At 40.4% G+C, this 23,892-nt stretch overlaps 1 protein-coding gene across 1 annotated transcript in view; it reads right to left on the minus strand.

Annotated features, from left to right (window-relative positions):
- CC2D2B (coiled-coil and C2 domain containing 2B) overlaps positions 1–23,892 on the minus strand; it is a 117,930-nt gene that overhangs the window by 50,654 nt on the left and 43,384 nt on the right. The window contains exons 10-17 of the mRNA XM_030570320.1: positions 22,349–22,489; positions 20,594–20,729; positions 20,134–20,255; positions 19,426–19,603; positions 18,520–18,670; positions 9,522–9,669; positions 9,054–9,192; positions 6,358–6,561 (exon numbers count right to left, since the gene is read on the minus strand). Of these exons, the coding sequence (XP_030426180.1) occupies positions 6,358–6,561; positions 9,054–9,192; positions 9,522–9,669; positions 18,520–18,670; positions 19,426–19,603; positions 20,134–20,255; positions 20,594–20,729; positions 22,349–22,489 (1,219 nt within the window). The remainder of the gene's footprint in view (positions 1–6,357; positions 6,562–9,053; positions 9,193–9,521; positions 9,670–18,519; positions 18,671–19,425; positions 19,604–20,133; positions 20,256–20,593; positions 20,730–22,348; positions 22,490–23,892) is intronic.

Consider the following 23,892-nt stretch of genomic DNA (forward strand, 5'->3'; position numbering starts at 1 on the left):
GGGGATAGAATAACTATGGGAGATTAACTTTGGAGAAGTATCCCCATTTTATTTTAGACTTGTTACTCAACAGCCAAACTGTCATGCTTAGGTAGTCTGGATTGGGATGCAAGAGTAGGCTCTGTCATAGGAGATTATGCCGCCTGGAAAAATGGAGTGGAGACTTCTAGAATATCTCCATTGGGGGAAAGTATAGCTCAGTGGTTTGAGCATTGGCCTGCTAAACCCAGCGTTGTGAGAGTTTAGTCCTTGAAGGGACCACTTAGGGACCTGGGGCAAAATCAATACTTGGTCCTGCTAGTGAAGGCATGGGGCTGGACTTAATGACCTTTCAGGGTCCCTTCCAGCTCTATGAGATAGGTATATCTCCATATATTAATATTTTTTAACATTATTAAAGTCAACATATTATGGTCTTTGGTAATAAAAAATAACAAGTTTTCCCTCCATTATCTTCTGAATTACTCTAACTCCATGCCAGCAGAGAAAAGAAAGCACAGAGAAGCAGATTCTGATATCTGCGAGCCAGGTGTTTTCCCAGTGGTCTTTGACCCACTTCCCAAGTCTAGAAGAGTCTTATAAGAACATAACATAAGAACAGCCGTACCGGGTCATACCAAAGGTCCATCTAGCCTAGTATCCATCTACCGACAGTGGCCAATGCCAGGTGCCCCAGAGGGAGTGAACCTAACAGGCAATGATCAAGTGATCTCTCTCCTGCCATCCATCTCCATTCTCTGACAAACAAAGGCTAGGGACACCATTCCTTACCCATCCTGGCTAATAGCCATTTATGGATTTAACCACCATGAATTTATCCAGTTCTCTTTTAAATGCTGTTATAGTCCTAGCCTTCACAACCTCCTCAGGTAAGGAGTTCCACAAGTTGACTGTGTGCTGCGTGAAGAAGAACTTCCTTTTATTTGTTTTAAACCTGCTGCCTATTAATTTCATTTGGTGAGCCCTAGTTCTTGTATTATGGGAATAAGTAAATAACTTTTCCTTATCCACTTTCTTGCCCTTGGTTTAATCTTAATGCAGTTAGGTACAACTTTCTTGATATCACCCAAACACTTCCTAGTTCAGGGAAGTGTTCCAAATTCTATGCACTGACATCTTAGCCAGTCCACTTATCTGTTCATTGTCACTGTTGCATGGGTAACCCTGATACAGTTTAGCTGATCTTCCTCACATAGAAAAGAATCTGCAATACTTCTGCATTTAGACTTGAGTTTTGTGTTCCAAGATCCACTATAGAATAACCTAGAACAGGACTCTGGAGCTTTCTTCCTCAGAGATGTACTGGGCTTGGGAGTGTTCTGGTTTTTCACATCAAGAGTCCTTGATTGATGAGAATGATCCAGTTTGCTGACCCTTTGGAGCTGAAAAGTACTGACTTTCCCTTCCCATTGCCCCTAGGTGTGGTGGGAAGCAAAGACCCCAACTAATGATGCAAACTCTGAGCTCTTTCCTTGGCAGAGCTAGTTGTGAGCAATCATACTAGAGTCCTGCTTCCATTGCTCCTGAAGGGTCTCATAATAGACAGAGCATCTCTTGGCCTCCGGTTTTCCTTGTTTGGCCCACACTGTTGTTATCAAGGAGTGAGAAACTGAGAAGAGCTCAGCAGGTGGTCTCATTTGGAGAATAAAGCCTCTAAAATTTCAGCCTAAAGAAATGGAGGAAATGGGGAGGGCCTGATTCACTGTTGCCACAAAATCTACTTTAAATGCTAAGATTGCAATGGATAATGTGGGAGCACTGAACAGCTGCTGTTTGTACTGCCACAGGCAGAGAATCTAACATAGGAATAGAAGGGGTAGGTCTGGTATTTTCAGGAAGAGAGCAGCAGCTAAAATGTCTTAGACTGAGGGAAGAGGTCAGAATCAAGATAATTTCCCATGCTGATAATTCTGACTTCCTTCTGAAATGTTTCTTGATAGATTCATGAATAAGGAACTGCAAAGAGAATTCATTTAATCTCATCAAGTTTTGTTTCGTTTCTTAAATTTGATTTCCACTTTCAATATTTACAATTTATATATTATTCTTTTTGGCACTTTTCATGTAAATGTAATTTAGAAGATAAAGATGATAGGAACTACACTCTACCCCGATATAATGTGACCCGATATAACACAAATTTGGATATAATGCAGTAAAGCAGCGCTCATGGGGGGCGGGGCTGCATGCTCTGGTGGATCAAAGCAAGTTCGATGTAACATGGTTTCACCTTAATGCGGTAAGATTTTTTGGCTCCCGAGGACAGTGTTAGAGGTGTATTCCTGAAAAATATGATGGATTTCTGGTTACAGATTCCTGGTTTTTCCAAAAGAAGCAAACTTTCTGAAGTTTAGGTTCCGTTTGAGAACCAATTCTGCATTCCTAATACAGTAACTCCTGAGGATATATACCAAAAAGGATATAGAGATCAAAAATGAAACCTGATAACCTGATATTCCCCAAGCAAGTCATTATAATGAACTGGCTACTCCTGCACAGAAGCAAGATTAGCAAGTTTATGCAATACTAAAACTAGACATTTTCAGAATAGAACCATACATTACAAAAATTACCAATCAAAACTTTCTATTTTTCTACCTATTCTCTTTCTAACCGATTAATCAAAAAGTTCATACTACAAACTGTTAAACAATCACTTTTTAAATGACTATCACCTAAAATATTCTTTTAAGCTTTTAGCCAAATCACATCCATTAAAACTCAGTGAAAGTCATGTGTCTAAATTCTCATATAACAATTTGAAAATATATAGTATTATAAAAGTGCCAAGTAAAATATTACATTAATAAAGTAATGCATTAGCACAAATTCATAATCTTGTGATACAGTCATTAATTCAAAGTTTAGTTTTTAATTATACCTCATAGATATAATTTCTTCATAATCGCTCACAATATCCATTAAATTAAATTTGTGCTTAACTTTGACAAGTCGCTTTAAAATTAGTTTTCTCATCTGCAAAAAAAATTGAGTTTTTAATGAAAGATAACATCTCTAAAATGAAAATTCACAATTGAAAATATATAGGCAGGAATTCTCCACTATGGCATTTCACGCTACAGTGCCCTGGATCTGGCCAAGGGAGGATCCCCCCGTTCAGAATTCTTCAAAGCAGCTTACATTGCCTTGCAAGTCCACTACTGCAAGCCCCAGCAGATAGGTCACAGATTGGATGGAAGGGAAAGTGAGGTAGTGTAGACACCACAGGTACCTGTTACTGTTCTGCCTTATGCTGCAAACCATGTGGCAGCCTGATGAGGCCACAATAACTTAGACAGCTTCCCCAGGCTGCCTTAGTTATACTGGGGATCATTTTGGCCCCCGCAGCAGACTGGAATCTGCAAAGATGGCATTAAGGCACTTTCCTCCCACAACCTGTGTTGAGAGATTTGTGCTGTACCTCTTAGATCTGCAGCACAAAATTTCACCCACCGAATTAACGTACATGATGATTCTAATGGGCAGAAAACTTCTCCCCACACTAAGGTTGAGTAATTTGGCTGGACACTGATAAAGTCCCCTGGGGGCAACCAAGGAGAAATCCTTGCCCCTTATCTTCTTAGTCAAGAGTGTCATGAAATAAACTTGATTACAACCACTTGAGAAGAAAAAGATTCAAAGCCTCCTCCACCTTCTCTAGTGTTTCCCTGCCTCCATTACTTACATTTGTTCACCACTATTGGACTTTGTGTATGGCAGCAACAGAGCAATTTACTAAAATACCAATTTCTTAAATTCTACTTTTGAAGGTGCTGAGGTGCTATTACTTCAATAAGAGTTAAGGGGACTCAACACGCCACAGGAATTACTCAGCATCTTACAGATGTGAGCCCTTGGTCTGGGCCCTAGTCATTGTCACTCTGCTGTTAATGCATACAGTGCACTGACAGACATTGATAATGAAACATGATGCCCCTCATTTCTAGGTCATCAGCTGAATTCCAGTGCTGGCTGGTAGGTACCAGAAGTCATCACCATCTGATACCTATTCAGTATTCTATACAAAATTAATTGGTGATCTCAGCCCAACTGAGGACAGGTGTCCAGCTCACCAAAAACACAATCACAAATGACTCCCTTATTTAAAGTCTGGAAGCCAAGGATTGTATGGGTACAGAGATTCAGCTCCAGAAGTCATCTCTTCAGAAAAGGATTTAGGTTCATTAGTGAAGAAGTTTGGACTGCTGCTGCACATCCTACTGCTACTCATTTCCTAGTATATTTCAATCCAACACTGTAATAAGTATTACTTTCACATTACAGAGTCTGAAAAGAAAAAGTCATTTTTCTTATAGTCAATACAGTCATGTCAATATTTGTCATACCTTCCTTATAAAGTTGGCAGACCTAATCCTTTGTGCAGTAATAGGATCCACATCTGTCATTGATATATCCTTCTCTAACTGGCTTTCATATTCCTGAATATAGAATTAGATAATTTTCCTGGATCAGACACTGATCTTTACAAAACTTTTTAAAGAAAACAAAGAGAGGCATTTAAACAACCTATATTATGATCCACCTTTTAAAAACTATGATGAAATTAACAGAAGTTCCAGAATATGACATCTTTGCTGGATTCTTTCAAAAGCGTATCCCTAAACACTTCACAAAGTTAAACATTTACAAAATTGTAACTAATGACAACAGAGAGAAAGGGAAATTAAAATATATAGGCAAGAGGAGAAATATGTGTTTCCCCACACATGAGCTGAAAAGAAAAGGAGAGTCAAAGAGGTGCAGAAATACAGAAAAGCAGTTTTATGAAAACAGGAACTACAGGGGAAAATGTGTTGGAACTAAAAGTAGTGAGACTGTGTGACAACACCAAGAAAAAAACTGATGTGAACTGTGCAGAGGGCAAAGGAAGATAAGTAGGAAAAGAAAAAGTGCTTGAATCACCAGTTGTGAGGTTGTGCGAAAAGACAAAGAAAAAGCTGGTGATAGTTGGAGACAATCTATGGAGGGTTTTAAAAATAAGTAGAGCACTTCTGAAATGAATACTGCAATGAACTAGGGAGCCAGTGGGGAAATTTGAGAGGAAAACATGATTCTCTGTATGTGTGAGAAAATGAGCCAAAGTATTTTGCAGCTTGGAGAACCGGAACTTGGGGAGGCCATAGCCAATCAAGACAAGAGGAGACGAAAGCGTGGAGGAGTTTCAGCCAAGGTGAATCTGAAATTGTGATGGTGGCACACGAAATCCATGTTGTGGAGTGTGTGCTAGATAAAACTGCCACCCTAAGAGAAGGAGAAGAGTTTAGAGTCAGGGATGATGACAGAATAAGAGAAAAGGAGGCAAATGGAATGTCTGAGTCAAGAAGGAAGACAGAGGAGATGAAATGTGGTGCAGGATTTTCCTCTGGCTGTATTTCCTGAGATATTTAGCTGAAGAAAATGAAGATGAAGCCACGAGTTTATTTTGTGAGAGCATGCAGAGAGGCTAAACATGGAGAAGTCATTAAAGATGTCAAAAGATATAAACAGCTGAATATCATCAGCAAACAATGCCGGCACTTCCTGATATTAACCATACTTGTGGGAGCACTGGAAATGCTATTCCAAAGTTCCCATTCTGTGGCCACTGTCTTTACTGCATGCTGCATTCTATCTATGTTATGCATACTTACCCATGCATCCTAGAGAGAATACTGATGATCAAAGAAGGACCACAGGACAAAACAGGCAGTTCATAGAATCATAGAAGATTATGGCTGGAAGAGAACTCAGGAGGTCCAAACTCCCGCTCAAGGCAGGACCAACCCCACCTAAATCACCTCAGCCTGGGCAGTTGTATTAAAGGAGAATTATCAACACTGCCTAGAACTCACTTGGTATCAGAAAGAGCTAGAGGGGACAAAAGACCAAGCAAAAGACATCCCTGAATATTTTTATTTAAAAAAATGTCATCAGGAGCATTCAGAAATAGCTAATATAACAGGATCCCAAGAAGTGTCTATGTCTGCTCTCATTTTTTCTTAGCAGCACTAGAAGAATCTATGCTTATGTTAAGGTCACAAAAAGCAATTATTTCCTAGAGACTGAAAGCAGTGTTGTCCATTTTATTGTGTTAAAATTTCAGGGTCACGTTACTCTGACTAGCACTTTACATCATTGAATTCAACAAGGACTACTTGAGTAATGAAGTGCTATTCAACATGAATAAGGACATTAGAATCTGGCCCTTAAGCATTATATCATGATACTGTAAAAGATTATACGTGTCTTTGCTGCATATAGAAATCAAATAGGAAGAGGAAAGTTGAATTCAACTACTGTGAAAAATGAAAGATTAATCTTAAACTCAGATTGTCATATATAACATGAAACAAATACCTGAATGACTGCATCTGGTATCTCTCTATCATACAGTGGTATTTGCCGAAAATGGCAGAAATCTAACTGCTCTGAGTTCCTAAGTTGCAACAGCTGGAAACGTTTACACTTTTTAATCTCTTCTTCAGTAACAAAGTTAAATTCTTCTTGCAGCTGTTCAAGACGAAAATATTTTGATACAGTTTGTTCCTTGGATCTTGCATACTGTTAGAGAAAGTAAAAGCAAGGTTCAGATATTTTAAAACTTTTTGGGTGATGACTAAGAAATTTTGCTATTTTTTTTTTTATAAAGTGAAACTACTGGCTTGAGCCAAGCAAAGAACCAACAGGTTCTAAGCAAACTTCCCATACTTCTAACAATACATCTCAGTATGACCTGCAATACCATACTACTATTTGGGGCTTCTCTTCAGCATATTTGTATTGGTATTAACTTTAAGGAGAAATAGACATTTGAGTTTGTATGGTATTTTTATTTGTTTTTTTTCTTTAAAAATCCACCTAGTTTTCTGTGTCACAGAAATCAAATGACTGACTAGCCCGAACTATCTCTGTACACATCCATTAGCCTAGGAAATTCTAATGAAGATGTTTCTTAAAATACTTTCACCAAATTCTGCTCTCTCTTTCACCTGTGAAATCCTACTTATTCCAGTGAAGTTACATGGGTATAACAGAGTAAAGTTTAGCTTATTGCCTTTGTAAATGAAGAAAATCAATGTAATAAGCTTTATCACTCTATTTTGGTATAATGTGAGCAGTTTTAATGGGCAGATGCCATGGAATGTTACACTGGTCAGATGCCACTAGCCAAGGAATACATGTGATCAGATGTCTTATGAAAAGCCCAGATGGGTCCAGATGATGAAGATGTCATCAGTGTATTGTAGGTAAAGAAGGGGCATGAGTGGACAAGAGCTGAGGAAATGTTGTTCCAGGTCAGCCATAAAAATGTTGGCATATTGTGGGGCCATGCGGGTGCCCATAGCGGTGCCACTGGTCTGGAGGTATATATTGTCATCAAATTTGAAATAGTTGTGTTGAGGATAAAGTCATAGAGCTCAGCAACCAGTTGTGATGTGGCATCATAAGGGATACTGTTCTTGACAGCTTGTATTCCATCTGTGTGTGGGATGCTTGTGTAAAGAGCCTCTATATCCATGATGTCTAGGATGGTGTTTTCTGGAAGGTCACCAATGCCTTGTAGTTTTCTCAGGAAATCAGTGGTGTCACGGAGATAGGTGAGAGTGCTGGTGGCGTAGGGTCTGAGTAGAGAGTCCACATATCCAGACAGTCCTTCACTGAGATTGCCAATGCCTGAGATGACAGTGTGTCCAGGATTTCCAGGTTTGTGGATCTTGGGTAGTAGACAGAATAACCTTGGTCGGGGCTCTAAGGGTATGTTGATTTGTTCCGGTGTTACTGCAGGTAGTGTCCTGAGTAATATATTCCTTAGTGGGATCTGAGGGTAGTAGCCTGTAGAATTTGGTATTGAAGAGTTGTCTGGCAGCCTCCTTTTGGTAGTCAGACCCGTTCATGATGACAACAGCACTTTCTTTATCAGCCTCTTTGATTATAATGTCAGGGTAGTTTCTGAGGCTGTGGATGGCATTGCGTTCTGCATTACTTAGATTATGAGGCAAGAGATGTTGTTTATCCACAATTTCTGCCTGTGCACATCGGCGGAAGCATTCTATGTTTTTTCCACAATTTCTGACTGTCGTTTCGACTCTAAGGAGGAGTCCATGTGGAGTTGTTCTTCTTGGGCTGTTGGTGGGAGGGTATCTGTGTATCAGTGTGCTGTTCAGTGTTATCCTGAAAGTATTCTTTGAGTCGGAGACGGCGAAAGTAGGCTTCCAGATCGCCGCAGAACTCTATCATGTTTGTGGGGGTGGCAGGGCAGAAAGAGAGTCCCCGAGATAGGACAGACTCTTCTGTCACGCTGAGTACGTAGTTGGATAGATTGACAATATTGCTGGGTGGGTTAGGGGTACCACTGTTGTGGCTCCATGTGGCAGGTAGGATTTTAGACAGCTTACAGTCCTTTTTCCTTTGCAGATAGGTGAAGTGTGTAATGTAGATCTCCTGTCTTATTTTAGTGAAGTCCGTTTGTATGGAAGTTTGTTTACTTATGAGAGGCTCCAGGTTGGAGAGCTCTTTTTTGATGTTTTCCTGTTTGCTGTATAGGATGCTGCTCAGGTGGTTGCTCAGTTTCTTTGATAGAGTATGGCATAATCTCTCGCTGTGGTCTGTGTAGTATGTAGATAGCAATGGATTTTTCACCTTCAGTCCATTTGGTATGATGTCCATCTATTCGCATTTGGAAAGGAAGATGATATCTGTCTGTACTTGTGCAAGTAGAATCTGATTCATGTAGAATCTAAAATAAAAATAGGTTCACTTATAATCAGGGAGCAACAATTTCATCTTGTTGCTTCAAGTATATACATAAATTATTCAGCTTTGCTCCCACTTCTTTTGGCATCTCCAGAAATCTTGAACAGAAGTAGTCTCACGGTTCAGGCCCATATTGTTTATAACCTTGGAGCCAAAGATCTCCTGTAAAAAATGCTTTAGTAGTCAATATCTAGAAATTCCCTAACTCCTGTCATGTTAGACTCAACACATAGTTTCTTCTAGAATCAATTATAAATTATTATTACAAATTCCTAATACTGAACTCTGCTAAACATTACCATAATGAATTCCATCAAATCTGAATACTCAGGGTCATTAGGATCAATCTTGACTTCTTTGGCCCATTCGGTAAGTTTCTGTCTGTCAGTGAACCACAGGAGTCCAGTAGCTATTTCTGCATTTATGCTTCTTGGCACACTAAAAAGGAATGCAAGACTTCCACTTATTTTGTGATACATTAGCTCCTATATACTATGCACATAATGGTTTAGCAAACATTTCCAATTCTCACAGACATCATCAGATTCAGTCTTATTCTAAGTCATGACTACAAGAAAAATAAAGATGGAAACACCCAAGAAATCTACAGAAAATAGGTTAACTGTGGTTTACAGTAAATTAGCATTATACAGAACACCTTGCCATAAAGCAAATGATAATTTAGCATAACTTTTCCCATAGTATTAAACATGAGATGCTATTTAGTGAAACCTGTGACAATCTTACAGCAATGTAAGAGTTATTACCTGTAACGAGCAGAGATTATTTTCTGAGATACAGGGGCTAACGGAATTCCTTCCTCATTGACTGCCCAGGATAAGGAATACATTAGTTTTCCTGATGTCAAAAGACACACCTCTTCAGTTTCATTTTCATCCAGAAGAAAAGGTACATCTGTAAATTAAAAGTTGTTGGAAGAAAATAAATCAGTATAATTAAATGTAAAGTTCTATCTAGTTCAGCTTTTCCCAAGCTTTTGAAAGCTGAGATCTTCAGAAAAATGAACCCAAGTACACTGATCCTTCAACCCTGCCATTTGTTGTTAAAGGTCTATTCATCTTAATTTATACATCTTACACACCCCAGTGACTAGTCTTTCACATCCACATCCCAAGACTTCTTTAGGCTATAAGCACGTACTTAAGTGCTTTCTTGAATCAGGATGCTTTCTTCATCTGGGGCCTAAAGGAGGAGAGCCATTCATGCCCCAGATCTTTGGGAACGCATACAGTTCCTTAGCAGATCTAGCAAAAATTTCTGACAGGCATCAATAGGCAGTTTGTGATCTGCTGGAGTGAGGAATTGACTGGGAGGGAAAAAACATGTCTATTCCCAATCCTTTTGAGACCTTCTTTATTGGTTCTTGGACTTGGCATCCAGATTCTCAGTCAGAGGATATCTCCTTCCTCAGAACCATGGCTCACTAGGCCAGTCACAAAAACGTGACATGAAAATGGCAAAACCATTGTGTTACACTTTCTCGGTGTGTTCAGGACTGTGGTTTACCTTGTTACCACCCCCTGCCTCAGCAAGAGAGAGATTTGTTGGTGCTAAACGGAGTCACAGATTCCTGTCACCCCAGTCTGTTAGCCATCCCAGTCAAACTTCTCAGGATACTGCTAGTCCCTTCTTTGCTTTGAAGTTAACACTTGGAGCACACAAGTCCGTAAGCCCCCTTTAAGAGCATTCCCCAGCACCAGTCACTGGGCACTCTTCATAATTAACAAGTCCACTGTCTCCAAAGAGACAGTGTACACACCAACTTATTTGATTCAACCAAGAATTCACACTTCGCTTAATATTACAGCACTGAGATCTACTTACGATAAAACAAAGAGAAGTTATTAACAAAGATAGATATTCAAGTGATACTGGGTAAGGGTAGTAGAAACAGATATGGTTACAATTGAAACAAAGGTATAACACATTTCTAAGAGACAAACATAACTTTAGCAAGCTACAATCGTTTGGCTAAAATAGTTTTCTCACCCTCAAAGTCCTTTTGCAGAATTTGCTGATTTTCAGTCAAATCAAGATCCAAATTTTTGATGAATTCCTCCCCTCCACCAGGAGTGTTCTTCAGTGAAATGAATCAAAAATGTCCTTTTTGCTTTTCCTTATATTCCCCCCCGCCCCAACTCACTGTTTTGACCCCAAAGACAAGACAACCCTCTTCCCACCACCATCCCAGCCCATGGCTCTTGTCTCTGGTGTCTTCCCCATGCTGATTTCACATCCTACCATCCCTCTGCCTTTTCCTGTTGACATACAAATAGAGCTCCCATTGTATTCAGCTCCACAATGCTCATTACATTAGAGACAAGGAGATAACTACCCTCACTCCTGTCTGGAAGAAAACCTGTTTTTCTCTTCGTTTGGTTACAGATTTTAAAGCATAATATTGGTAAGTACTCTAGCTAGCTAGCTAGATAGATAGATAGATACACACACATTCATAATGATATTAATGACTAATATGCCACTGGCTGTCATTCAATATCTTACAAGATGCTCTGTACAGATAAATGCTATGACAGCAAGGGGTTAGGTATAGTGAGTCTGTCTAGCCTGACAAGAGTTGCTCACAGGTTACTGAACCACCATTGGGCCTGTGTGTCACACACTGACTTACAGATTTCAAATAACTCTTCGGAAACACAAAAAAACTCCCAGCAATTCTTAAAAAGGCTTTGTAGGAAACTTCTTAGAGGAGAGGTTAAAACCTACTGGCAAAATTTAGCAAACAGGAAGCACACACTGGTCCACTCAGATACTATATGTCAGAGAAGATAGCATGAAGAAGGCTCATTGAGATCCTCACTCTGTGGAAGTCTTGAGGCATCTCTTCCTCAGGGCTTGTTTACACAGAAATTTAGCATGCAGCAAACCAAAATGTGACTCTACCGCCCACTAGCTTGCAGCACACTAACCGACTGTGTGGACTCTGCTACTTGTGCACCAAAAGTTCTGTAGGACACTCTGATGTACTGCAAACATCAGTACATCAAAGCGATTATGGAACTTTTAGTGCCTGGTAGCAGGTCCACACTATCAGTTAGGGTGTGGCAAGCTAGTGAGCTCTAGATTCATCTCCTGGTTTTCCATCCGTGTAGATAAGCTCTCAGAGACTGAACCTAGTTCCGGAACTGTCTCTTTCCCACATGTGAGATGGGAGGGCTACTTTTTTCTTTTACTGCTCCGGAGACTATCTCAGAAGCTGTCTCATTTTGCTGCTGCTTCAAGGAGAGCCTCTGGCTTCACAGGTGAGTTTCCCTCCTCATTTAAAGAAGTTAAGCAGGGTATTTTTTCCAGTCACAGCTCCAGAAATCACTTCAGCTGCTGCTTCACTGCACTGAAACAGTGGACGTTTCTCTCTGTATGAACAGAAAAACCAAAATATACTTAAAGCCCATGTAAGAAAGACATAGTTGAGATGCACCTTATTTTCTCTCTTTCCCTAGAGAGGCATATGATGTCCAGATGCAACCTCATAAGAAGAGGTTAGTCATTTTGTGTAATAACGGTGGTTCTTCAAGATGTGTCCTCCCCATGGGTGCTCCACTTCAGGTGCACGCACCTCTTGAGTCCTTGATCAGAGATTTTCTGTTAGCATTGTTCATTTGACCCATACATGCATCTTATGCATCCTCATGCTGCACACCGATGGATCAGAGAGCAGGTTGGCATTGGTTCAAATGGAGGTTTCATGAGGTATTTAAGTATCAGGTTAGGGTCCCAAGTCAGAGTGGAGTCCCTAACATGGGGGAAGATTCCCCATACCATTAATGAACCTAGATGACACAGGGTGAGCAAATATGAAGAACCTGTCTACTAGAGGATGAAAGGCTGACATTGCAGCAAAGTGAATCTTAATCAAGCTAACTGATAACTCCAATTTCTTTAGATCAAACAGGTAATCCAGGATAACTGACAGCAACACAGATTCAGGCAGAAGATGGCAGTGGAAACACCAGTGGAAGAATCTCTTTCATTTCTGCAGGTAAGTAATTTGGGTTGACTCCTTTCTGCTGTTCAGTGGTATCTCTTGCACTTCTGCAGAACAGAACCAAACCATTTTATAACTTCACAAACCATTGAGGAACCACATCCTGAGACAGAGAACCCCTAGACTGGTGTGAAGCACAAAGCCCACATCCTGGGAGAGGAAATGAGTAATGGTCGGAAGCTTGAATGGCAGTTGGATGCACAGCTGAAGCAGGTAAGGGTACCAAGCTTGTCTCAGCCAGGTCAATACGAGAAGAATAACCCTGGATTTTTCCTGTCTGATCTTGTTCATCACAAGTGTTGGTGTTAGTGTTTGAGGAAACTCATAGAACAAATCTTTTGTCCAAGACAGGAGAAAGGTGTCTCCCAAAGAGTGGTGGCCCTGATCTCCTCGTAAGCAGAATAGAGAACACTTCTTGTTCCTGGAGGTGATAAAGAGATCCACCTCTGGAACTCCTCACTTTTGGAATATTCTGTGGAAAATCTGAGAGCCTAGCTTCCATTTGCAGTCCTGGTTGTGGTGTTCTGTATACCTGGGAGGTAGATGGCTGAAATTTGGATCTGATGGGCTATAAAACAGTTTTACAGTTTCACAGCTTTGGGGCACAGGGAGGGAGATTGTCCTCCCTGTTTGTTGATATGTAGGCCACATTTCTGTCACGACCCTAATTTATTTGCCCCAGTGAAGGGTAGGAAATGAAAGCAGGCATTTCTGACTGCCCTAAGTTCCAGCATGCTGATGTGGAGAATGGTTTCCAGAGGTGTCTATCTGCCCTGAGTCATGAGGGCATTGAGGTGAGCATCCTTTCCCAAAAGTGATGTATCTATTGTCACAGTTAAAGTTGGAGCTTGGCGAATTAGAGGAATGGCTGCACTGCCGGTGAGTTGATTTTTTTAAATCAGGCTAGGGAGTTCCTCACCTAGAGAGGAACCTTGACCTACCTGTCCAAAGTGTCTCTGGCTGGTGAACAGGACATTCTGAGCCAGCCTTGGAAGTAGCAGAGGGATAGCGTTGCATGATCAGTCCCAAAGGTACAAGCTGCCATGTGTCCCAAGAATTCCTTACTGTAGTTTGAGGACTTCCCTACATAATCCTGACCAGACCTGACAAAGTTATGAATCTGTCCATGGGAAGGTAGGCCCTGGCTGCCAATAAATCAAAGAAAATTCCTGAGTAGTATTTTCTGTACAGGGGTTAATATAGATTTTTTATACACTTATCTAGAGACTAATTCCTTGAAAAAAGAGCTGTCTGAGTGAAGACAGCACTGCATTGTAGGATTGGTTTTGAGTAGCTAGTTATTGATGTATACAAAGACTAGAATTTCTTTTCATCAGAGGTAAGCAGCCACTATTGCCAGGACCTTTGAAAATACCCTTGGGGCCAAAGAAAGGCTGGATGGAAGAATTCACTGTTGAAAATGATTCTGGCTTACAGTAAAACATAGGTGTTGTGACAAAATTCCTCCTCTACCTTGGTGGACCCTGCACTTTTTGGTAGATTTTGCTAGCCTCAGAGATCTTCCTACGTTGGATCAGGAATTGGGAGGTTTTGGGGGGAACCTTGGCCCACCCTCTACTCCAGGTTCCAGCCCAGAGCCCTGTGGACTGCAGCTGTCTATAGTGCCTCCTGTAACAGCTGCATGACATCTACAACTCCCTGGGCTACTTCCCCATGGCCTCCTCCAAACACCTTCTTTATCCTCACCACAGGACCTTCCTCCTGGTGTCTGATAACGCTTGTACTCCTCAGTCCTCCAGCAGCACACCCTCTCACTCTCAGCTCCTTGTGCCTCTTGCTCCCAGCTCCTCATGCGCAGAAGAAACTGAAGTGAGCTCCTTTTTAAACCCAGGTGCCCTGATTAGCCTGCCTTAATTGATTCTAGCAGCTTCTTGATTGGCTGTAGGTGTTCTAATCAGCCTGACTGCTTTCATTGTTTCCAGAAAGTTCCTGATTGTTCTGGACCCTTCCCTATTACCTTACCCAGGGAAAGGAGACCTACTTAACCTGGGGCTAATATATCTGCCTTCTATCACTCTCCTGTAGCCATCTGGCCTGACCTTGTCACAGTATTTAACGCTAAATAGAAATAGGCATCTTGTAGGTCAAGGGTCAAAAACAAAATTTACTTCCTCTAGTGAAGGAATTATAGCTGCAAGAGTCACCATTTTGAACTTTGGAGGCTTTACAAATTTCTTTAATAGTTTTAGATCCAAAATTGGTCTCCATCCTCCTTTGGCACAAGGAAATACTTTGAGTAATACCCTTTTCCTTTGTGAAGAGGCAGGACGAGCTCTATTGCTCCTAACTGAAGTAGAGAGTCCGCTCTTGTTTCAATAAAAGTTCGTGTGAGAGGTCCCTGAAGAGGGACAGGGAAAGGGCTGAAAGGGAGGGACATAAAGTGGATGGTATAGCTTGATGTTATAACCTCTATGAGGCTGTAGTGGCATTAGCACCTGCCTCTTGCGAACACCCTTTTCTGGCTGATATATGCCTGCAATCACTCTGTTTTGAATGGGGCGGCACCCTCCTCTTGCAGGAACCCTCTTCCGGTCAGATAGAAGCCTGCCTTTTCCTGTTCTTATGTTGGTGTGGCACCTGCCTCTCACGAGTGCCCCTACCCCCAGCCGATCGTTCTTTTGGCCAGTCTTCAGTGACTCAGCAGACACACTATCCCCTCTTCCAGTGTATACAGTCTATAGTTCTTGGGCACCGCCCTGATATGGGGAGATAGCACCAAGGCTTCCTTCCTGGAGGCACTGTCTTCTTTAACAGCCCAACAAGGGCCCATCTTGGTACCCTAGGTTGGTGTCCTTTCGGAATCCCTCGCCTGGGCTCAGTCTTCAACCAGACCAGCAGGGCCTCTCACAGTATCCTGGCTTCGTCTGGCTAGGTTCTGGACTCAGTCTGCCTGCATTGACCTATCCCTGGTCCAGCTGTTCTTCCAGCCAGCCAGGCACCCAGTCCTCCCTCTTCAAGCTCCAGGCAACAACTGACTTCTCTGCTTGTGCTGCTTCCTTTTACATGGCCCTTCTGGCCCCTGATTGGTTGCTCCAGCAGCCCCTCTGGTTGGCTGCTTCCTCTGCACCCACTCTAGGCTGCCAGGAGGACTTCTCTGTTCTTTTCTGGGGTGGGGTGAGGCAAGGCTATGAGGCCTCCAGCAGGGGGCCTCGGGACCTAGTCCAGCCCATCATACACCTCCCATTTCAGACAGGATTGGGGCAGTGGTTCTTCTCTCAGTCCTTTTCTGCCACCCCTTCAGTCAGGGCATATTCTTTTTCTTGCCTCTGTCAGTCAGGGCCTTTTCTCCCAGGTCTCTCTTACCTATAGAGCATTCAAGAGTCCTTTCAGTACACTTCTGCCTCTGATTCTCCTTTGCCTCTGCCTCTGACACTGGCTTTGTTGTGCTACTGCCTTTGCGTGTGGCTTTACACAATAAAACAGTTAAAATCTTGCCTGTTGTTTCCGTGGCTGCTTCAGCCGAAGTTGTTTTACTGCCTCTTCGCAGCCTTTGTGGATCAGGGTCGGTCTGAAGATCCTCACCCCTGATACCATAATATAATATATTTGTTATCCGACTCATGAAAGTGCCCCCTCTCTGGCCGATACACGCCTACTATCTCTCAGTTTTTAATGGGGCAGAGGACTGTCCAAGTCCAACCTCCCTATGTAATAGTGTTGGTGGTCTAGTGAATCGCTACTGATAAGCAGCCCTGGGATGTGTAGAAGCACCATGTATAGAAATAGAAAAGACTAACCAGAGTTAGTCTTCATCCTCCTCAGTATCCTCCAACTGGGGGACACCAGTGAATAAGGATTGAAAGTCCCGGGGAACCAGAAAACAATGGTAATCTGGAAATCAGAGTCTCAGTACCCAGCACGCACGGGTACACACGAGCAATGGGAACTCTAGTTCATCCGTCACAAACAAGTCCTTAATTCTTGTGGTGCTAAGTAGGAATTGGGAACAACTTGATAGCTGAAGAAGGCTGTATCACTGACTGGGAATATATCGACATTGTGGTTTGCCTGGTACCAAGGATGCTGAGTGGGTAGGTACTGATGGTGGGGCTGTGCCAGAAGATAACTGTCTGGAGTGCTTATTCATGCCCACCTTGTCCCTCGTAGATGGTACCAGCACCCTATCAGAGATGTGTTTCTCCAGGACTTTCCAGCCCCACTAGTACAGGAGGAGTCTTTTGCCTTTACGGTACTGAGCCAAGAGGTCGAGGCTTCCAAGACTGTGGATCCAGCAGAGAACTGAGGCCATTTAAGAACTAGCTCCTTATGATGAGAGTGTCCGAGTGCCTCTTCTTCAAAGAGAACAGGAGTACTTGTGGCACCTTAGAGACTAACAAATTTATTTAAGCATGAGCTTTCGTGAGCTACAGCTCACTTCTTCAGATGCACAGAATGGTTCCATTCTGTGCATCTGAAGAAGTGAGCTGTAGCTCATGAAAGCGCATGCTGAAATAAATTTGTTAGTCTCTAAGGTGCCACAAGTACTCCTGTTCTTTTTGCGGATACAGACTAACACGGCTGCTACTCTGAAACCTCTTCTTCAAAGCTTTCTCTGAAGTTTCCATAGCCTTCCTTTTCTTAGGAACCTGCACTGAGGCTGAAGGGCCATTTGATCTGTCCAGAGACAGATGTACTGGGTGGGGTGGGGGTCTGGGAAACTCCTGACCTGACTCATAAGCATGTCAAAGGGAGCACTCCATCATGAACAGTCTCAGTTCTCGGTTCAATCACACTGTTCTTCCTTGCCCTGGATATGAGAGCCAGGCAGAAGTTGTACTTCTGGGAGCTGTGAGACACCCTCAAACAAATATACTTGGAATGGGTGTCACTAACAGGCATAGTCTCTCAATAAGAGAGATGAGCCAGGCATGCCCTATCAGGAGAATTAGAGTCTCCAAAGGGAGGGAAAGGAAACAAATCAATCAATTAAATCAATTAGATATAAGTCACTACTTATATCTAATTAACTAACTATAAAATATCTACTAACAATTAACTACACTAAGCTAATCCTAAACAACCAACCATAAGAAACTGTACATGAGATAGACAAGGCATGCTCAAGGCAGACATACTAAGGCTCCGCCTCAGGCTGAGATGTTGATTAGGAATTTAGAATGGTTCACCAGGCAGTCCTATCTCACCTCGGTGAACGGCACAAGGATTCACAGAATGTATGCGTAGGTTGAACAGATGCTGCTAACAGAAAATCTCGGATCAAGGACTCGAGAGGTGCACATGCACCTGAAGTGGAGCAATCATAGGGACACTGCTCAAAGAAGTCAAACTTCTTATGTGTTTCTCTCAGTGAGGTATTAATCAAACTGGATAAGCACAGAAGGAAGCTCCAAACAGCAGGAAAATCCTGGATGGTGAATGGTCATCATTTTTCCCATGAGAACAAACGAGGAAGAATCACCAAGTGTCTGTGTCATGGCAGAGTGAGCTACAGGAATGGCATTTCAAAGGAAGGTCTCAGTGTTAGAGTAATGCAAAATGCTTTCACTCTGACATAGCTCTGAAAAATACTAAATACTACCACAGTATTCAGAGGTCAGGAGGAAGGAGGTCAAACACTACTCCCTGAGGAGACTATCAACTTTTCTTTAAGCATCAGTCAAAGAATTTAGATTTAAGACCTTAAGTCTCGCAGTTCACTATACTGCCAACAGATCATTAAGCCAGGCTCAAATATTTTTCACATATAAGTAACTTACTGCTTCCCACTTCTCCATTTATGGGTTTAACTTGCTGGTCACAGCTAAATTCTGCCTGTTCCAATACACCTTTGCTTTGCAGTACAGTATTGTCAGGAATAGGTAAATATATTTTGGCCAACATATTTGTCCTTTTAGATGATTCACAAATCTAAAAATAAAACAATTTGTGCTGTAGTTAAGATGTGTCAAAAAAGAACAAGTTCCAGCAAAGAGATTCTGCAAGAAGCTGTGGGGAGGGGGAAGAAACTCCAAAAAGGAGGATTAATATAATTTTAGACAGACAGAATATGTACTTGTAATGAAAAAGTGGTTCTGTTTGCAAAATCTTTCTTAACTACTTATATTGTCTCCATTTCCATAGTATCTGAGCACCTCACAGTCTTTAAAAAAATTCTCTTAACATCTCGTGAGGTACTATTATACCCATTTGTAAGAACTAAGGCACAGAGAGACTAAGTGTCTCGTACCTAAGGTCACACAGTAAGTCTATGGCAACAGAGCAAACTGAACCTGAATCTCACAATCCCTAGCATCCTAACCACTGTGCCAATGTTCCTGTCAAACAATAGCCTGTTTGTATAGGCATACATATACTCTGCAATTGTAACTTGGACAGCTGTTTTTGAAAATTTGGTTTGGTATTTTGTATGCTAATTTTATAAAGAAACTATAACATGACAGAAAACACAAACATTAAGGGGCCAATCCAATTTCCATTAAAGTCGTAGATTTTTAATGCCAGAAAGGACCATTAGATCATTTCTTTGCCATTATTTTGCCTATGACTGGTATCAGGCTAACTGATTTATAGCTACCCATCAATATGGATTTCAATGCAAGTTGGGGATCAGATCTAAAACATCACACAGAAATGAAGCACAAAAGTAAATTACATTACTATACCTCCAATCGAAGAGATTCAGGCCAATTTAATAACTGAATACTAAACATTTGCTGAAACATTACTCTAAAATCCAGCTGTAGGGGAGCTACTGAAGTGCAAGAGACTTGTTTTTCATTGTAAAATATTTTAATAAAATACTGTTGCCTCTGAACTTTGGCTCTTCTCTTCTGTTCATACCTATAAATTACCAAATATAATACAGATTTAATTAATTCTAGATAATCAAACTCAGAGTAACAAACTGGTGACTAAAGTGCAACAGTTACCGTAGCATCACAAAAACACAAAAGCTTAGCATATTGGTTAATTTCAAGGGAATACAAATCATGCACGTTTGCTATCAAAGATTAATATTGAGTACATAATGAGATATTTAGCCTACATTTGTGAAAAAGACCCATGCATGTGCTCAACTTTACACACTGTGAGCAGTCCCATTGACTTCACATTGCATAAGATTAAGCATGTGCATAATTCCTTGATAGATGACGGCATTAATATGTTAAATTTTATTTTAATATAAGATTAACTTTTTAAAAAAAACAATCAGTCTAAATTTTTAATTTAAATGAATTATTTTGAAGTGATTTACTTTCAAATTATAATACACAAATTTCTAAGGATATGTGTAATTAAAACATACATATCATCATTATTCAACCTTGGCAGAGAAATTAATATGTTGCAATTTAATAATTATAACTTACATGGGACACTTGGACACTGCTGTTATTTCTGCAGTCAAAGTGAGATGTGGTATGAAAAGAGGTTCCTTTATCTCTGCAAGTTGTGTTGAACTCACCAATGGAGGAACTGAATCCAAACATCCCTAGAACCAGTATCAGTATTTTAACTGTTTGTAACATATCTTTTTTAGCACAAGCATTAATTTCCTACATTCAAACTGATTATCATAACATATCTATAAAATACGATTAAGCTCCTTTGGTCCTTTTGAAAACCTCCGCCTAAATTTTCACTAGATCTGGGACATTAACAGCATCACCTTGATTTCCACAATTCTAAAGCAACTGCTTTCTCTAGCAAATCAAGGAGCACTACACTGCTGTCATAAAAGTGAGTGACAAAACTCTCATTAGCTGCAATGTGAGACGGATCAGGCACACAATATTGATTATTTTAAAACCTGTCTTGTAATTTAAGTACCTTCTGTTTTCCCCAGGTCTCTGAAATATTGTCAGGGTTATCAATATTATCTTCTCCTTCCAGCCATCTGCCTTTTTCAGCATCTTGTGCTAATCCTACCTTATATTCATCCTCATTATTTTTCTTGGTCAGCCTTCTTCAAACATGGATACAAAACATTTAAATATTATAATTAGAAAAATGTGGCTATAGTTGTTAGATCACACACTATAATCTTCCAATGTAGAACAAATACTTCAAAGTGTTACCTCACAATACATCAGAGTTTGAAACTCGTGGAAGATATCAACAGGATTATAAATTAAAAACACTTTCTGTAATTATTTGCTTTAGTTAGAATGTTTGGGAAAGGGAGATGTCTACATCAAGTGCAAAACCCATGCTTTTTGTTTTGTTTTCTTAATCTCTTTTCAAGATACTGATGCTCAATACTTGTATTTGAACTTCTTAAAATCAATTTTCATTACCATAAAATAATTACAGAATTACAAAATTCACAATAGGAAATTTATAAGGACTGATAGAGAATAATCAATCAACGTTTCAGGCAATACCTTAACTAACCACAATCCTAATTTATAAGAGAGCTATGAAAACATGGATCTAAGAACAACACTATAAGTACACTACATTCACCAAATAAATGTCCTTTTCCCAAACTGTATTCCATATAAACCTGGTTATGAAATACATGCAGTTTTGATTGACTGCAGCTTTCTAAATATACTAACAGAAAGTCCATTTCAATTAATGAAGTGTCAGAACACAGAAAATATGGTATTAGTTGCACTAGATAAGGGCATCTAGAGTGAAGGGCCATCTACCCAAACACAACACCAGTACAATCAGACTGTGTGGGAATTCCCACCTAGGAAACCGGAACCTAGGGTTACAGTCCTCCCCTCAAACCCAAGAAATCTGGGTTCTAGCTAAACAGGTCCCACTATCTCCAATGCACCCAACCCTCTCTAAGGTGGTAAACCATCCACTCCAAATGCCTACCAACTTCACTATGAGAATCATTTTCAACTTTGACCCAATGAAAGCAGGATGGAAAAGACACCTCCCCCGCTCCTCCAGAAGACCTAAAACACAATCACTGGATAGTGTCAACTGATATCTGTCCTTCACAGGCATCCTACCCCTTCATGTGCCAGATTTGGCTCAGAACAGAGTATCATGGAGACACATAATGAATTTGGAGGCCTCTGTGCCGTCCAAATTACAGCATGAGAACTAGTTTAATGTCAAACCAACACAGGAAAGTCAATAGGTTCCAACACAGCTATCTGCAACAGCTATTCCAACCTAAGAACTGGAATGGTGTATATAGCCCCTCTGATGGTGTTTGAGATATTGCATCCAGCTACATTTTTATAAAGTATCTTTGAAAAATTGTATTGAGAATTTACCATTCCTAATTTTACATCTTGACTGGCAGGAGACTCTCTTATGTCTGGAACAGATCAGACCAGCACCCAGAAAGCAGAGAGAGTCTCAGCTGACTGAATAGCTTATTCCACTACTCAACTGCTCTTCTAATTCAAAAATTTGGTACTTTATCTAAACTTTTCCTTTCTTTTCAGTATCACCAATGTTAATACTTATAAGTATATATGTTTGAAAAATTATCTGTAGTTCTTACAGTATACAAAATATACTCTCTGTAATATGTGCTACAGATGTAGGCTAACTCCTTTACACAGAGTTAAAGACATTTCGGATACACTCTGAAAGGATATCATATCAACTTACTTTTGAAACTGTAATTTTACAGGTGTACTTGTATATTCTTGCTGTCTACGTACAGATTTTATTTGTTTCCAGACTTTTAACATACTATGTATTAAAGAAATATCTTTTTGCTGTTCTAGGTCATACAATTTCTTGGTATCTCTGCAATAAAAATATACAACAAAAAGATAATCTAATTCTCTGATAACAAAATCATACAGTCTATAATTATACTACCAAACTTCAAGTTTTAAATAGAACGCTTATATTTAAAATAATTTATTCCACAGGCATAGGCTTAGTTTATTAAACTCTGCATATTCATTTTCCATCGATTCTTTGCACATACACTAGCAGATTTTTTTCAGGTACAGCACACAGCAATGTGAATTTGGTCCTTTGCCTGCATTAAGTGGGAAAGGGAAGAAAAATATGCAAGAACAGTATGCAGGTTTTCTGAAATACAAAAAGATTTACTGTACAAATCTGAAAAAAAAAAAAAGTCTGGCATGTTGGCTAATTAATATGGGAATAAAATAAGAAACCACATCTTATTCTCTACATTTGTTCCTTAAAATTCTGTCAGTGACCCATAATTACTGAGGTGAGGACTGAACAAAAGTAACCTGAGATTCTGGTTTGTAGATATTCAGACAGAAATTTGTTAAACTGTCAGACTTCCCTGCTTAGTATCTTGGATGTTCCATAGGAGATTAAAACAATAAGATTGCTTTGTCATGGTATTACTTTCTGCCTAATAACCTCTGTATAAATATCAACTATTTTTGTTTAGAGATGGCCTCAAACCAAAACTCTAGAACCAATAAATTCTGGGGTGGTTCTGATATGGATCCAAGTACTTTGCAGGTTTGGCCCATACTTCTTTTTGCTTCTCATGATTTGGTGGGCATGTAAGCCTCTTTTCACTACACAAACTGTAGAAAAAAAATCTAAAAAGAAACTAAATTCCTGTATTATTAGATGCAAACAATAAAGACTCCTCTGGAGTCTTGTTACTTAGACTGGAGCCCAGGCTCTAGGACCTATAAGGTGGCGGGATTCCAGAGCTCAGGCTGGAGCCAGAGCCCAAACACCCATGAGCCTGAATCAGCGGCACAGGCCAGCCAGGGGTGTCTAATTGCATTGTAAACATACCCAAGTTGGTATACAGTCCTGGGCTTGCTCTAAGAGTAGGATAATTGTAGAATTCCACCAAGAGAAGGCACCAGGCCTGGCACCTCTGTGGGTACACTTAGCCCAGAGAAGCATCACAGGTACAGCTAAGCCTTGAACAATGACACCTGTTGCCTTTACCCATGCAAGTAGTTCCACAGACTTCAATAGGATTACTTGCATAAGGAAAGAGAATATCTAATATATACACAGAATTTCTGTAGCATGATATATTGTTAAATATATCAAACAACTCTGTTATATCCAATTTCCACATTCACCGTAACAAGAAAAAATTTATATTATAATTTGCATATCATACAACTTTCTTGCTTCCAGTAAGAAAACACTTTCCAGTTACTTGAAAGAGGCTGTTCTACAGCACAATGTCG

This window comes from Gopherus evgoodei, chromosome 7, assembly GCF_007399415.2.
Source record: "Gopherus evgoodei ecotype Sinaloan lineage chromosome 7, rGopEvg1_v1.p, whole genome shotgun sequence".
Taxonomy (NCBI): Eukaryota; Metazoa; Chordata; order Testudines; family Testudinidae; genus Gopherus; species Gopherus evgoodei.